Source organism: Oncorhynchus masou, chromosome 17 (assembly GCF_036934945.1).
Source record: "Oncorhynchus masou masou isolate Uvic2021 chromosome 17, UVic_Omas_1.1, whole genome shotgun sequence".
In the NCBI taxonomy this organism is placed as follows: Eukaryota; Metazoa; Chordata; class Actinopteri; order Salmoniformes; family Salmonidae; genus Oncorhynchus; species Oncorhynchus masou.
In genome coordinates, this window is record NC_088228.1 from 8,559,006 (window position 1) to 8,576,153 (window position 17,148).

The 17,148-nt window shown below is 39.5% G+C and overlaps 1 protein-coding gene across 6 annotated transcripts in view; it reads right to left on the minus strand.

Moving 5' to 3' along the window:
• LOC135558385 (abl interactor 1-like) overlaps window positions 1-16,703 on the minus strand; it is a 36,517-nt gene extending 19,814 nt beyond the window's left edge. For 2 of the 6 annotated variants that reach the window (XM_064992151.1, XM_064992149.1), the window contains exons 1-2: window positions 16,509-16,699; window positions 5,610-5,777 (exon numbers count right to left, since the gene is read on the minus strand). In XM_064992151.1, coding sequence (XP_064848223.1) covers window positions 5,610-5,777; window positions 16,509-16,625 — 285 coding nt within the window. In that variant the 5' untranslated portion in view covers window positions 16,626-16,699. Of the gene's footprint in view, window positions 1-5,609; window positions 5,778-16,508 lie in introns of all 6 variants that reach the window. The other 4 variants (XR_010458351.1, XM_064992150.1, XM_064992148.1 and 1 more) reach the window with 4 other exon arrangements.
• Window positions 16,704-17,148: the final 445 nt, after the last annotated feature.

Here is a 17,148-nt window from a genome sequence, read left to right on the forward strand (position 1 = left end):
TACACAGAAAAGGCGATGACAAGTCTAGTGGGTCGTCATAGAGATGGAAGAATCAGTCAGTCATGGAAACGATGAATGAGTTCATCAGGGGACTGTTGACAATCTATGAGACAAAGTAAAGGGGGGGGGGGTGAATCGAGGATAGATGTGTGAACAGAAACCTTGGTCAGAGTAAGGGGGGGGTGAATTGTGGATAGATGTGTGAATGGAAACCTTGGTCAGAGTAAGGGGGTGGGGGGTGAATCGAGGTTAGATGTGTGAACGGAAACCTTGGTCGGAGGTAAAGGGGGGGGGGGGGAATTAGTGATGTGATTAAGACCCGTGACTGGTGCTTTTGGGGGAGGCATGAAATTCAAAGTCTGCGTTTAGTCTTTGGTTTGGGGCCACCAATTCAAACTAAATATTGTCAGCGTCTTGATATAGATGATCTTGCTTATGAAAATAGATGTTAGATCGCAGTATAACTACAGTATAGTGCAGTATAACTGCAGTAAAGTACAGTATTAATGCAGTATAACAGCAGTATAACTGCAGTATAGTAGTGTAGTGCAGTATAACGGAGGTATGGTGCAGTATAGTATAGAATAGTACAGTAGAACCACATAACTACAGTATAGTGCACTATACCCACAGTATAGTGCACTATAACCGTAGTATAACTGCAGTATAAAGGCAGTATAACTGCAGTATAGTACAGTATAACTGCAGTATAGTACAGTATAACTGCAGTATAGTACAGTATAAAGGCAGTATAACTGCAGTATAGTACAGTATAAAGGCAGTATAACTGCAGTATAGTACAGTATAAAGGCAGTATAACTGCAGTATAGTACAGTATAAAGGCAGTATAACTGCAGTATAGTACAGTATAAAGGCAGTATAACTGCATCCAAAATACCAGTCGACTGCAGTTTCAAAACTACAATCTTTTTGTTGTAAGGGTATTGTACATCCTTTATGCACGAACAGCAGAGTTGTACCTAAATCAAACTGGGCTGCAACTAGATTTCACAGCATTAGTTAGACCCTCTTTTTGAGATCTGAGGTGCATTTAGTTGGTTCCAAGTTTTGCAATGTTTTCTTCATTTTGAACGCAGCCAGGTTGTCAATGTGTTGCGCTAAGTAAGCCTCATGAGAGGGCTGGTTGTCCATGGTTACACAAAGCACTATGGTTTCCGGGGAAACTTGCTCAGTCAAAACAACAGAAGTTGTTAGTTGGACCTTTTTATTATGGTCTGTCTTGCCTACATTCCTCATGTTAAAACCTTCATCAGTGGTTTTAACGCCATAACTCCTCTCTTTATGTCTCACGTAATTCTGACAGAAAATGTTCCCAACAAGAGAAAATACCTTTTCTTCACCCAACAATAGCGTGTGAAAATTGGAATGTCTTTGAGATGTACAACCACAGAATTAGGAATTAGAATACGGTAAATTTAATACATGAATTCATCAAATATAGAATAGAGTAATTTAATAGGATCTCTATGTGAACAACAGCATTGGTTATTTTTTCATGAGACTTCTTTCTCCCAGAGAAAAATGTTTATTTTTAAGAGATAATAATAATTGCTCATTTTGATTTAAAAATTCTCATTCATGATTATGCATTGTTGTTCCAGCAGGCGGCCTAACTGAAAGCCTTGTCCAATGGTTACTGTTGAAAAGAACGTACAATGACAATTCGGTAAGACTGGTCCGCTTGGTCAAGACTGGTCCGCTTGGTCAAGACTGGTCCGCTTGGTCAAGACTGGTCCGCTTGGTCAAGACTGGTCCGCTTGGTCAAGACTGGTCCGCTTGGTCAAGACTGGTCCGCTTGGTCAAGACTGGTCCGCTTGGTCAAGACTGGTCCGCTTGGTCAAGACTGGTCCGCTTGGTCAAGACTGGTCCGCTTGGTCAAGACTCTGGGGGAATTTTGCTACAAGCTGTTCATAAGAATTCATCTCTCACCATGTGTGCATTGGCGTTTCCCACCCAAACCTCCTCAAAGCTAAGGTTGGAAATCACCGTCCCTGGAAACCCTCATTCATCAGCATGCTCCAGTGAGAACTAGACCGTAAAAACACCTGAATCGACAACTCATCTCACCTCCTGCACTAAAGGTGGATGCAACATCGCTTCAACCGTGATACAGAATATCATCAATACAAAACAAAAGCAATAGCTCGCAAGGACCAGAGAGCTACAGAAGCTAGCTTATTGGTCTATTTATCATTTCTCTACAAAGAGGACTCGTCTCAGTGCTTATACATGCAGTTCCATTACTAAAGGTGGATGAAACACAGATCCTCCCCAACCCACAAGGGAGAAAAAAAATTACATTTCAATCTATTTAACGTCATGTAAAATGTATTTCAAATACATGTAGATACAGCGTCTAGTGAAAGTCTACACACCCCTTACACAGGTTTCACATTTTGCTGTCTTAAAATGAAATCTAAAAATGGATTATTCTATATTTTACAAAAAATATTCCACATTTTCAAAATGCTTTATTTTTTAAATCAAGCAAAGACATCTTGATTGCGTCTTCACACACCAGAGTTAACACTTGGTCTGAACACTTATGTAAATGTGATATTTCAGTTTTTTTATATATACATTTGCAACAATTTCTAAAAACCTATTATTGCTTTGTCATTATGGGGTATTGTGTGTAGATTGATGAGAGGGGAAAAAACAATTTAATCAATTTTAGAATAAGGCTGTAACGTAACAAAATGGAGAAAACGTTAAGGGGTCTGAATACTTTCCGAATGCACTGTATGTATGTATGTATGTATGTATGTATGTATGTATGTATGTATGTATGTATGTATGTATGTATGTACAGTGGGGCAAAAAAGTCACTGCTCTAGAGGAGATCTGCATGGAGGAATGGGCCAAAATACCAGCAACAGTGTGGGAAAACCTTGTGAAGACTTACAGAAAACGTTTGACCTCTGTCATTGCCAACAAAGGGTATATAACAAAGTATTGAGATAAACTTTTGTTATTGAACAAATACTTATTTTCCACCATAATTCGCAAATAAATTCATTAAAAATCCTACAATGTGATTTTCTGGATGTTTTACTCTCATTTTGTCTGTCATAGTTGAAGTGTACCTATGATGAAAATTACAGGCCTCTCTCATCTTTTTAAGTGGGAGAACTTGTACAATTGGTGGCTGACTAAATACTTTTTCCCCCACTGTATACTACTGTTCAAATGTTTGGGGTCAATAAATGTCCTTGTTTTCCATGATGACATACATGAAATGAGTTGCAAAATGATTAGGAAATATAGTCAAGACTTTGACAAGGTTATAAATAAGGAATTTTTAATTGAAATAATAATTGTGTCCATAAAACTTTGCTTTTGTAAAAGAATCCTCAATTTGCAGCAATTACAGCCTTGCAGACCTTTGGCATTCTAGTTGTCAATTTGTTGAGGTAATCTGAAGAGATTTCACCCCCATGCTTCCTGAAGCACCTCCCACAGATTGGATTGGCTTGATGGGCACTTCCATCACCATATGGTCAAGCTGCTCCCACAACAGCTCAATAGGGTTGAGATCCGGTGACTGTGCCGGTCACTCCATTAAGACAGAACACCAGCTGACTGCTTCTTCCCTAAATAGTTATTGCATAGTTTGGAGCTGTGCTTTGGGTCATTGTCCTGTTGTAGGAGGAAATTGGCTCCAATTAACATCCGTCCACAGGGTATGGCATGGCGTTGCAAAATGGAGTGTCAGACTTCCTTCTTCATGGTCCGTTTTACCCTGTATAAATCTCCCACTTTACCACCACGAGATCTTCAGTTTCTTGGCAATTTCTCGCATGGAATAGACTTCATTTCTCAGAAAATGAATAGACTGACGAGTTTCAGAAGAAAGTACTTTGTTTCTGGTCATTTCTGGCCTGTAATCGAACCCACAAATGCTGATCCTCCAGATACTCAACTAGTCAAAAGAAGGCCAGTTTTATTGCCTCTTTAAATCAGATCAACAGTCTTCAGCTGTGCTAACATAATTGCAAAAGGGTTTTCTAATGATCAATTAGCCTTTTAAAATGAGAAACTTGGATTAGCCAACACAACGTGCCATTGGAACACAGGAGTGATGGTTGATGATAATAGACCTCTGTACGTCTATGTAGATATTCCATTAAAAATCTGCAATTTCCAGCTACAACAGTCACTTACAACATTAACAATGTCTACACTGCATTTCTGATCAATTTGACGTTATATTAATGGACCAAAAATTAAGCTTTTCTTTCAAAAACAAGGACATTTCTAAGTGACCACAAAACGTTTTTAAAGTACCAGTCAATAGTTTGGACACACCTACTCATTCAAGGGTTTTTCTTTATTTTTACTATTTTCTACGTTGTAGAATAATAGTGAAGACTTCAAAACTATGAAATAACTCATATGGAATCATGTAGTAACCAAAAATGTGTAAACAAATCAAAATACATTATATTTGAGATTCTTCAAAGTAGCCACACTTTGCCTTTGACAGCTTTGCACACTCTTGGCATTCTCTCAACCAGCTTCATGAGGTAGTCACCTGGAATGTCTTTCAATTAACCTCTCTAGGTTATGTGGGATGCTAGTGTCCCATCTGGCCAACATCCAGTGAGATTGCAGAGCGCCAAATTCAAATACAGAAACACTAATTTATAAAAATTCAGAAAACAAAACATATTTTACATAGGTTTAAAGATTAACTTCTTGTGAATCCAACCACTGTGTCAGATTTTTAAAATGCTTTACGGTGAAAGCATACCTTACGATTATTTGAGAACATAGCCCAGTTCACAAATCATTACAAACAGTAACCAGCCAAGCAGAAGCGTTACAAAACTCAGAAATAGAGATAAAATTAATCCCTTACCTTTGATGATCATCATATGGTGGCACTCAGAAGACATTAATTTACTCAATAAATGTTCCTTTTGTTCGATATAGTCTCTTTATATCCAAAAACCTCAGTTTTGTTTACGCTTTTCTTCAGTAATCCACAGGCTCAAACGCAGTCAAAACAGGCAGACAAAAAAAATCCAAATTGTATCCGTAAAGTTTATAGAAACATGTCAAATGATGTTTATATTCAATCCTCAGGTTGTTTTTAGCCTAAATGATAATATCTCAACCAGACAAGAACGTTGTCAATATAAAAGGTAAACAAGAAAAGCAGCCAACAAGTGCTCAGCATATGTGGGAACTCCTTCAAGACTGTTGGAAAAGCATTCCAGGTGAAGCTGGTTGAGAGAATGCCAAGAGTGTGCAAAGCTGTCATCAAGGCAAATATTTAGATTTGTTTAACACTTTTTTGGTTACTACATGATTCCATATGTGTTATTTCATAGTATGATGTTTCCACTATTATTCTACAATGTAGAAAATAGTAAAAATTTAAGAAAAACCCTGGAATGAATAGGTGTGTCCAAACTTTTTGACTGGTACTGTATGTATGTATGTATGTATGTATGTATGTATGTATGTATGTATGTATGTATGTATGTATGTATGTGTGTGTGTGTATGTATGTATGTAAATGTATATATATGTATATATATATGTGTGTGTGTCTAAGCCTGTGTATGTTTGTCTCTCCTGACCTGAGAGATGTGGTTGATGGAGGACTCCATCCGGAGCAGCTGCGAGGCCTGGATGTCCAGCAGCTGCAGCACGTTGTTGGCTAAGGCATTGATCTGGTAGGCCACGCTGGCCAGGGACTGGGTGGTGTAGGCTTTAGTCTCCTCCAGAGCTTTCCTCTTGTCCTGGGCCTAGAAGATGAGGAAGAAGATGAGGAAAAAGAAGATGAAGATTACTTTGTTGTCCAATTGTACACAAGCTGTAATGGATAGGTTACTTCCCCTCTAAAAGACACAGAGGTTAGAGGAAGGTGAAAGACCACCGTGTACATTACACCGTCTGTACATTTAATTCAATAAAGCTTTATCGACAGGCAACACGGTATATACACTGAGTATACCATACACTAGGAACACCTTCCTAATATTGAGTTGGCTGGGTATGTGAGTGGAATTCACAGCCTCTTCCGAACAGACAGGTGCACATTGGGATGTTTGCTTCCGATAATGCTGGGACATTGGTGAGGAAGCGGGTCTCTCCCTGCTGCAACATTCTGAGGCTACAGTCATTGCTCGTACACACAGTTCCGTATGCAGTACAGGCCTGCGTGCATGAAGACTACACTCCAGACGCACAGCAGACCTGGGTTCAAATACTTTTAAAAAGTTTTTCAAATCATTTATCTGTACTTGATTAAGCTTGCCTGTCTTAATGTACCAATAGAATAGCTCCTAAACGTTATGCCCCACCACATCTTGCCCTCCCAGCAGACTAGAGCAAACACGAAAAGGTATCTGAACGATCGGGGTCGATACAACAAACCGTGCTACTGGTTACTGTGATGCTGTGTCAACAGAACATGTCCTGTATGTGCACAACGTATCAAAGCAAGTCCATACAGAAAAGCACATTGTGCAGACAAATAGATTCTGCCAACAACACATACCCGCACAAATACAGATGTTTCAAAAGCCTCGTTCTTATGATGGGATGACATCACAAACTTGGCAAAGAATTGTACATAAACAATGGAAACACACACACACACACACACACACTCTGGCCTTCCCTGACACTTTTCCAGAGGAAGGGAGATCTCCACACCCTCCCCTGTTGACCTGGTATCAGTGATTCACTCCGTCTAGACAGGATCTGGTATCAGTGATTCACTCCGTCTAGACAGGACCTGGTATCAGTGATTCACTCCTAGGCAGGACCTGGTATCAGTGATTCACTCCGTCTAGACAGGACCTGGTATCAGTGATTCACTCCTTCTAGACAGGACCTGGTATCAGTGATTCACATCTCCATATACATTGAGCATACCTTTGGCTGTGACGATGACGAAATTCCGTTAGCCGGTGATTGTCAAGCAAATAACTGTCGGCCTCACTGTAATTGACTGTTAATTAACATAAACACATGTAGCATCTCCTTGCTTCCACACATAGCCAACAAGCCACCGATGCAGACCTTAGGAACTGTCCATTCATATAGCCTACACCTTCACAATAAATCCATTATTTATTTTAGACAGGTCTAAAGAAGCATGATTTTAAGAAAATGTAGTCTATTTCAGAAGAAAGTACCTGTGTAATTGTACACCCAACTCATTCAGGTGAGTTGCTATATCACATTTAACATTGTCCGCAAGCTTGAGTTCATTTGCACACAAAAAATCATACAATGATGGAAAGACCTGTGTGTTGTCCTTGTTAATGCAGACAGAGAAAAGCTCCAACTTCTTAATTATAGCCTCAAATTTGTCTCGCACATTTAATATAGTTGCGGAGTGTCCCTGTAATCCTAGATTCAGATCATTCAGGCAAGAAAAAACATCACCCAGATAGGCCAGTCGTGTGAGAAACTCATCATCGCGGAAGTTGTCAGACAAGTGAACATTTTGGTCAGTAAAGAAAACTTTAACCTCGTCTCTCAATTCAAAAAAACTTGTCAATACTTTTCCCCTTGATAACCAGCACACTTCTGTATGTTGTAAAAGCGTTACATGGTCGCTGCCCATATCATTACATAATGAAAAGATAAAATGAATAAAAAGTACATGTCTATGCACTTAAATAGCGAATGGAGGTCGCTTTTCCCCGTGGTTTATTTTCATACCAGACTCCTGTTGTAAATATACGTAATGTGCTTAATATGAGGAGAGTTGAGAAATAAATATAGTAGGCCTAGACTATAGAAAGCTGCTCCTCCTCTTTTTAGTAGAAGCCATCACTCTTATTTTCTCGCACAATTGCATAGCCTATTGTGAAATGTTGCGCAACATGAGCTCTCGTTAAGTGACTGATTAGATTTTCAAATACATTTTCATTGATGTCAAGAGTGATTAGAGGGACAATAGAATGCTGAGTACCAGGCAGATTGCAAGTTTAGTATACTGCTAATGACCATCATCAGCTTCAGAACTTGGAGAAGCCTAATTACCATGACTAAACGGTCACGTGGAATTTGGCTGCCTTCATGAATCGTGACCGCAAGTGTGACAGTAATGCGGTCAGCCCTAAGTATAAGAACAATTCCTAATATTAAGAACAAATTGAGAACAAATTCCTAATATTGAATATTCACCTGGTCAGTCTATATCGTGGAAAGAGGTGTTCTTAATGTTTTGTTCACTCAGTGAATATACCCATGCTTTCATTCATCTGAATAATAGTACAGAATGAATGAGTGACTTTAAATACCCATAACTACATTTTGCATTCGTTAGAAATCAAACCATAGCTAAAGCCTTATCATTGAAAGCACCTAAGTCAACACAATGAATGGGTTGAGTGAATGAATTTGGGAGAATGTCTGTCTCATCTGCAGTGATGGCTTTATTTAACTATAAGGCAAGGGGGCACACCTACAATTCAGGGTCATTGAGCACAAGCGGTACATCTCAGTGTTAGACAGAGAAGGATTAGGCTATTGACCATCAATCAAATTTCAATCAAATGTATTTTATAGAGCCCTTTTTACATCAGCAGTTGTCACAAAGGGCTTATACAGAAACCCAGCCTAAAACCCCAAAGAGCAAACAATGCAGATGTAGAAGCACAGTGGCTAGGAAAACTCCCTAGAAAGACAGGAACCTAGGAAGAAACCTAGAGAGGAACCAGGTTCTGAGGGGCGGCCAGTCTATAAGGCCAGAAAGTTCTCATTTTAAAACACTGAACCAAGAGCCACACACACATTTAGGCGTCACTAAAGACCCGGGTTCGATCCCTGGCTGTGTACAACCTGCCCTGACCGGGAATCCCATAGGGTGGTGCACAATTGACTGAGAGTCGTCCGGGATAGGGGAGGGTTTGGCCGGAGGGGCTTTACAAATCAAATGGTCACCTACATATATTTAACAGATGTTATAGCGGGTGTAGCGAGATGCTTGTGTTCGTGGCTCCAACAGTGCAGGTGTATCTAAAACAAATTCACACAAATCTAAAAGTAAAAGGATGGAATTAACAAATATATAAATATTAGATTGAGCAATGTCGGAGTGGCATTGACTAAAATACAGTAGAATAAAATACAGTATATATATATATATATATATATATATAAGATGAGTAAAGCAGTATGTAAACATTATTAGTGACTAGTGTTCCATTATTATAGTGGCCAGTGATTCCAAGTCTATTTATATAGGGCAGCAGCCTCTAAGGTGCAGGGTTGCGTAACCGGGTGGAAGCCGGCTAGTGATGGCTATTTAACCGTCTGATGGCTGTTTTTCTGTCTCTCGGTCCCAGCTTTGATCGACATATACTGAACTAGCAAGTAAAACCACAACAAAACACTCCCTACTTTTTTTTTTTTTGTAATTCTAAGATAAAAAACATATTCTCCAGGGGACACGATTGTTTGAAGTTGTTTGTCAACTGAAGTAAATTCATGATAGTGATCACTGCAGATATCAATATTTTTTTTAAATTTGAGCCAGTTTGCTAAAGCAGGAAAATAATCCAGCAGCTATAAGAAATTTGAAATATTATGTGGAATATAATGGACATTTTTTGTAGGGGTTGATATGTTTTTTTAGTGCAAAATGGAAATGACAAAAAAAAGTGGAAATTACAAACTTTAGAAGGCTTTTTTATACCTTGAATACACTACACCTTTGCATTTCCTGCTGTGTAGGAAAAGTCTCAAAATAGTGATCAAATTAATATCCTACATCTGTAAGTGATAGTACATTACAACACAAGACTGCTTATCTGAATCCAAGGCAAAGGGGAAATTGACAGGAAAAACCAGCCCACTCAACACATTTGACCCCCTTTACTCCATCTCCTTCAAATCCTGTAGACTAATAGTTGTATCAGTGATCCTCTGCATAGCTGGTGACAGTTTAATCACCCAATGGTGTGTACAATACTCACTGACCTGTGGTGTTCATTTCTCATCTAATTTTCCACTAATTACATGTGTAGCTTCCGAAACAGGTCGCCTGAACATGATGAGATGATGATGTCTATTAAGGGGTCAATCAAACACAATTAAGAGAGTAGGCTTGAATTATGACAACCTAGAACCTGAGGGTAACTGAGGACATGCTCAAACATAAGTAGGTGATTGGTTGAGAACTGCCATTGAGAGAACTGATCCTGAACTATACACTGAGTATACTAATCATTAGGAACACCTTCCTGATATTGAGTTGCACCCCCCCCTTGCCATCAGAACAGCCTCACTTCTTTGTGCCATGGACTCTACAAGGTGTCGAAAACATTCCACAGGGATGCTGGCCCATGTTGACTCAATGCTTCCCACAGTTGTGTCAAGTTGGCTGGATGTCCTTTGGGTGGTGGACCATTCTTGATACACATGGAAAAATTGGAGCGTGAAAAACCCAGCAGCGTTGCAATTATTGACACAAACCAGTGCGCCTGGCACCTACCACCATACCCCGTTCAAAGATGTTTAAATATGTTTTCTTGCCCATTCACCCTCTGAATGGCACACATACACAATCCATGACTCAAGTGTCTCAATACTTAAAAATCCTTCTTTACCCTGCCTCCTCCCCTTAATCTACACTGATTGAAGTGGATTTAACAAGTGACATCAATAAGGGATCATAGCTTTCACCTGGATTCACCTGGTCAGCCTATGTCAGGGAAAGAGCAGGTGTTCTTAATGTTTTGTCCACTCAGTACAGGCCAAACCAGATAACCTGTTAAAGCTAAGAGTCAGTACTAGAGGTCGACCGATTATGATTTTTCAGCGCTGATACCGATTATTAGAGGACCCAAAAAGCCGATACCGATTAATCGGACGATTTTTAAAAATGTATTTGTAATAATGACAATTACAACAATACTGAATGAACACTTATTTTAACTTAATATAATACATCAATAACATCAATTTAGCCTCAAGTAAATAATGAAACATGTTCAATTTGCTTTAAATAATGAAAAAACAAAGTGTTAGAGAAGAAAGTAAAAGTGCAATATGTGCCATGTAAGAAAGCTAACGTTTCAGTTCCTTGCTCAGAACATGAGAACATATGAAAGCTGGTGGTTCCTTTCCTTTTTTACTCATGCTGCCAAACATACCCTTGTAAAACTGACCATCCTACCAATCCTCGACTTTGGCGATGTCATTTACAAAATAGCCTCCAATACCCTACTCAACAAATTGGATGCAGTCTATCACAGTGCAATCCGTTTTGTCACCAAAGTCCCATATACTACCCACCATTGCGACCTGTACGCTCTCTTTGGCTGGCCCTCGCTTCATACTCGTCGCCAAACCCACTGGCTCCATGTCATCTACAAGACCCTGCTAGGTAAAGTCCCCCCTTATCTCAGCTCGCTGGTCACCATAGCATCTCCCACCTGTAGCACACGCTCCAGCAGGTATATCTCTCTAGTCACCCCCAAAACCAATTCTTTCTTTGGCCGCCTCCCCTTCCAGTTCTCTGCTGCCAATGACTGGAACGAACTACAAAAATCTCTGAAACTGGAAACACTTATCTCCCTCACTAGCTTTAAGCACCAATTGTCAGAGCAGCTCACAGATTACTGCACCTGTACATAGCCCACCTATATTTTTAGCCCAAACAACTACCTCTTTCCCTACTGTATTTAATTAATTAATTTATTTTGCTCCTTTGCACCCCATTATTTTTATTTGTACTTTGCACATTCTTCCATTGCAAATCTACCATTCCAGTGTTTTACTTGCTATATTGTATTTACTTTGCCACCATGGCCTTTTTTGCCTTTACCTCCCTTATCTCACCTCATTTGCTCACATCATATATAGACTTGTTTATACTGTATTATTGACTGTATGTTTGTTTTACTCCATGTGTAACTCTGTGTCGTTGTATGTGTCGAACTGCTTTGCTTTATCTTGGTCAGGTCGCAATTGTAAATGAGAACTTTACAATTGCCTACTTGCCTACCTGGTTAAATAAAGGTGAAATAAATCAAATAAATTAAAAAGTCATAAACAGTGCAATGCTTGATGCCCAACGAAGAGCTGCAGGCAAAACGCACAAAAGTGCTGTTTGAATGAATGTTTACGCGCCTGCTTCTGCCTACCACCGCTCAGTCAGATACTTAGATACTTGTATGCTCAGTCAGATTATATGCAACACAGGACATATGCTAGATATTATCTAGTAATATCATCAACCATGTGTAGTTAACTAGTGATTATGATTGATTGTTTTTTGTAAAATAAGTTAAATGCTAGCTAGCAACTTACCTTGGCTTACTGCATTCGCGTAACAGGCAGTCTCCTTGTGGAGTGCAACGAGAGAGAGGCAGGTTCGTTATTGCATTGGACTAGTTAACTGTAAGGTTGCAAGATTGGATCCCCCGAGCTGACAAGGTGAAAATCTGTCGTTCTGCCCCTGAACGAGCCAGTTAACCCACCGTTCCTAGGCCGTCATTGAAAATAAGAATGTGTTCTTAACTGACTTGCCTAGTTAAAATAAAGGTATAAAAAAATATTGGCAAATCGGCGCGCAAAAATACCGATTTCTGATTGTTATGAAAACTTGAAATCGGCCCAATTAATCGGCCATTCCGATTAATCGGTCAACCTCTAGTCAGTACAGCTCAAACCAGATAGCCTATTAAAGCTATGAGTCACACTCATTCACCAGAAGAGAGAGAACAGCAATAAAGGATGATGTCATGGGGAGAATCTCAATTGCATACTCCTCACATCCTCTTTCCTCTCGCCTCATTCTCAAAACCCATTGGATGAGAAAGCCTGAGGTCCCTCCCTTCTGCTCTAACCGTATGAATATTATCCAAATGCATCAGAATCTCTCATGGCTTCACGTTAAAAACAAATTACTGTCCAGTCTTCTGATTTTCTTTAGGAATGTAATATATATATTTTTTAAAACACAGTATTTTTCAGGCCAGTTAGTACATGCTAGCAACACGCATAACCACCAAACCAGACAGGCAAATTCAGGGCAGCTAAGACAACCCAAGCCAAGGACAAATCTACTTAAATCTACAGTTTTATATAGAGCCATAGCTGAATGGAACTCTTTACCAATCCATATTGCTCAGGCAAAAAGTAAATCCACCTTCAAGAAAAAAAATAAAAGAACATCTAATGTGACAGACCATATGACTGGACAGGAAATAGAAAGAACATCTAATGTGATAGACCATATGACTGGACAGGAAATAGAAAGAACATCTAATGTGATAGACCATATGACTGGACAGGAAATAGAAAGAACATCTAATGTGATAGACCATATGACTGGACAGGAAATAGAAAGAACATCTAATGTGATAGACCATATGACTGGACAGGAAGTAGAAAGAACATCTAATGTGATAGACCATATGACTGGACAGGAAATAGAAAGAACATCTAATGTGATAGACCATATGACTGGACAGGAAATAGAAAGAACATCTAATGTGATAGACCATATGACTGGACAGGAAATAGAAAGAACATCTAATGTGATAGACCATATGACTGGACAGGAAATAGAAAGAACATCTAATGTGATAGACCATATGACTGGACAGGAAGTAGAAAGAACATCTAATGTGATAGACCATATGACTGGACAGGAAATAGAAAGAACATCTAATGTGATAGACCATATGACTGGACAGGAAATAGAAAGAACATCTAATGTGATAGACCATATGACTGGACAGGAAATAGGAAAGAACATCTAATGTGATAGACCATATGATTGGACAGGAAATAGAAAGCATCAACTGAATGTTAAATGTGTTTCCTGTCAGGTATTTTAATTATCTGTATTGTCTACTTGTTGAATGTTTGTGAAGTCTTGGTTGTGGTTGTTTGTAATGTCTTGTTAATTGGTGTTGGACCCCAGGAAGATTAGATAGGGTTACGGCGTGAACTAATGGGGATCCTAATAAAAATTCCAAAATTCCTCCAATGGGGTTTGAGATTCTCCTAGGGTGGACAACAGAGTGGGACAATTCCCACAGAATCAAGCTAATTGCAGTGGTCTAAAAATGTCCCCTGGAAGGAAACCACGGTAATAATGCTCTCCAATCAGAGTCATACACTTGATTAATGCTCAGAAGATGAACCACCTTCTCTCTTTCAGTCTGCAACTGAATATGTTGATACTCTCACCTGCCCCATGCAGTCAAAATCACCCCTCTACCAAACCTAACCCTCTTTCATCAGGGTAGGTGGTACCTTATGGTGGAGAACATACATGATACTAACTGACCCTAATCTCCAAACCCTATATCTTTACCAAACCTAACCCTCTTTCATCAGGGTAGGTGGTACCTTATGGTGGAGAACATACATGATACTAACTGACCCTAATCTCCAAACCCTATATCTTTACCAAACCTAACCCTCTTTCATCAAGGTAGGTGGTACCTTATGCTGGAAAACACAACGATACGAACCTGCTTCAACTCCCCTAATCTCCAAACCCCTTTTTCTTTACCAAGACTAACCAGTCTTTTATCTTGTGATGGGAGACCCACATTATACTAACCTGGTACTTTAGAAGTCGGGGCCCTACTGGTTATACTAGTTAGATAGGCCTGCTGCAACTTAATATAATAACTACTTGTGGAGGGCACGGCCTTAACACATTCATGATTCATCTATGAGTCAGTAGGATATCATGTGAAGGGAGATTTAGGGTGGGGCCTCAGCTTTGACAAATATGGTTGCTTGTGGTTTTCCTTCCTTAACAGATAAACTGTGTTCCATTGATCTCTTGGACATTTACTATGAGAAACCAGAGATTATTAGTTTGAGGCCTACAAACTTGACTTGAAGCTGGATGACGTAAAACTAGATGTTTAAAATTAAGTTGTTTGCCTGTCATTACGGATTAGGCTTTTGATGTGTCCTTTTGTGATTTGGTTATAAAGGTGCTACAGCAAGCCTCATGACCTGTAGTGTTCCCCAATGGCATCACTGATGAGCTATCCAACTGCACCGCTGGGTTCATCTGGATTCTATGATATGACGTAACCGGTGGTCCCATTGGTTGCTCCTTACATCACCAGACGTTCTGTGAGAGTCATCGTCAGAGCCTCAACATAACAGCATTTCTGATCCTGCCGCCATTTTGTATTTTTATATTTCACATTTTTGGACCAGTTGACAGTAAAAGGTTAGACCAGGTGTGTGAAAACAATGGCAGCATGTTCTTAATCCAATACACAGACAATAATCCAGATTATTAAAATGTAATCCATTTGTCTGGGAGAGAGGAACAAAGAAATCTATGGAGTAAAGTAATATCACATTCTCAGGGACACTCGTGGAGCACAAATCAAATGTGCAAGTCATGTCTGAGTCGGAAATGTGCTTTATGCCACAGACAGTGATAACGCGAATGTCTAGCAACCCAAAGGTTGCGTGTTCGAATCTCATCACAGAAAACTTTTGCCTTTTCATTAATTAGCAATTTTGTAAAAAAGTAGCGCTTTTTAGCTACTTTGCAACTACTTAGCATGTTAGCTAACCCTTCCCCTAACCTTAACCCTTCAAACCTAGATTCTAACCTTAACCCATCCCCTAACCTTAACGCTTTAACCTAGATCCTAACCTTAACCCTAAACTTAATGCTTTCACCTAGATCCTAACCTTAACCCTAACCCTTCCCCTAACCTTAACGCTTTAACCTAGATCCTAACCTTAATCCTAACCCTTCCCCTAACCTTAACGCTTTCACCTAACTTCTAAACCTAACCTTAACCCCTAGAAAGAAAGCATGCTCAATCGGCAGAGTTGATATCTGCGCTTATAAACCCATGGTCGTTTGCAAATTCGTAACATATTGTATAATTGCAATTCGTAATATATTGTACAGATTGCAATTCATAACCTATTGTCTAATTGCAATTCATAACCTATTGTACAAATTGTAATTCGTAGCATATCATAGGAATTGTAAATCGTAGCATATTTTACGAAACGTAAACTACTAATCGATGGGCTCCGCAATTTACGTTTACTATGTTACGTCTACCACTGAGTCCTGGTTGTATAATGATGAAACGAATAAAACCATTTGGCCTATTCGATAGCCTACCTATCAAAGAGAATGCAGTCAGTGACAAGCCTTGGTCATAACAACGACACACCCTCTGAATAGTCTCCATTAGCTTTGTAAATTGATATTAAATGGCTGGTGAATAATGGTCGCAAGAGTGGTCAACCACCCGAACAGTGCTCTTATATGAAAATAGAGCTCGAGATGGTAACCAGTTTTAAGCATATAATGATTAGGTCGCCTTTTTATTTATTTTTTTACATTGCCAAAAGCCTATTTCGTGATTTAGATATCTGTCTAGCGTTCTGGGGGAAACATTTCCTGTCCCCGGTTTCACTCAGTTCTTGAACATTAGGCTACAAATCCGACGAATTCCGCATATAATTCAACATTTTATAAGCGATTTATTTTTCCTTACCTGTACATAATTGTTTTCACAGTATTCTGCGACCCTCGATAGATTTTGGTAGCTTTCCACAAGCGCTCGTTTACCGGCCGGAATTTCTTCCTCTAGCAACATTTGTAGTTCTGCCATCTTACATCCCTCTGCATTTCTCTCCTCCCTTTCCTTTCAATGAGGCAAAGCGATGCTGCTTTTGGTGTGGTGAGAAAGGGGCTCCCCCGCCTGGTATTGTGGCACTTCTGGCCTCGATTTTATCACTGTTACATTTGACCGCGCTCTGGACTCGTTGTCAACTGTGATTGGTTCAGATACTACATCGATTAGTTGTGGATCAATTGATTTTGAGTGCGATTGTGGCTTGTTGAACCCAGAGCTGATGAAGAGCGATCGGGTCTAGTGGCAGAAGGTAGCCAGTGTACCACTGATGGCGCGCCGATTTTGCTGCAATCTATATGCTATATTTTAACATTTTGTCCTCGCTCGTGTGTATCTAATATATATATGCTTTTTAAAAAGGTAGACAAAATGTTGTCCCAGTCAGCACTATCGCCCATATTAAATCCCACATTAAGAGAATTGTGGGCCTTGTAGGAATCCTAAAGGAAACCCATTGGTTCATTGTGTAATTCGTGGTCAAAAGACACTACAACTCCCA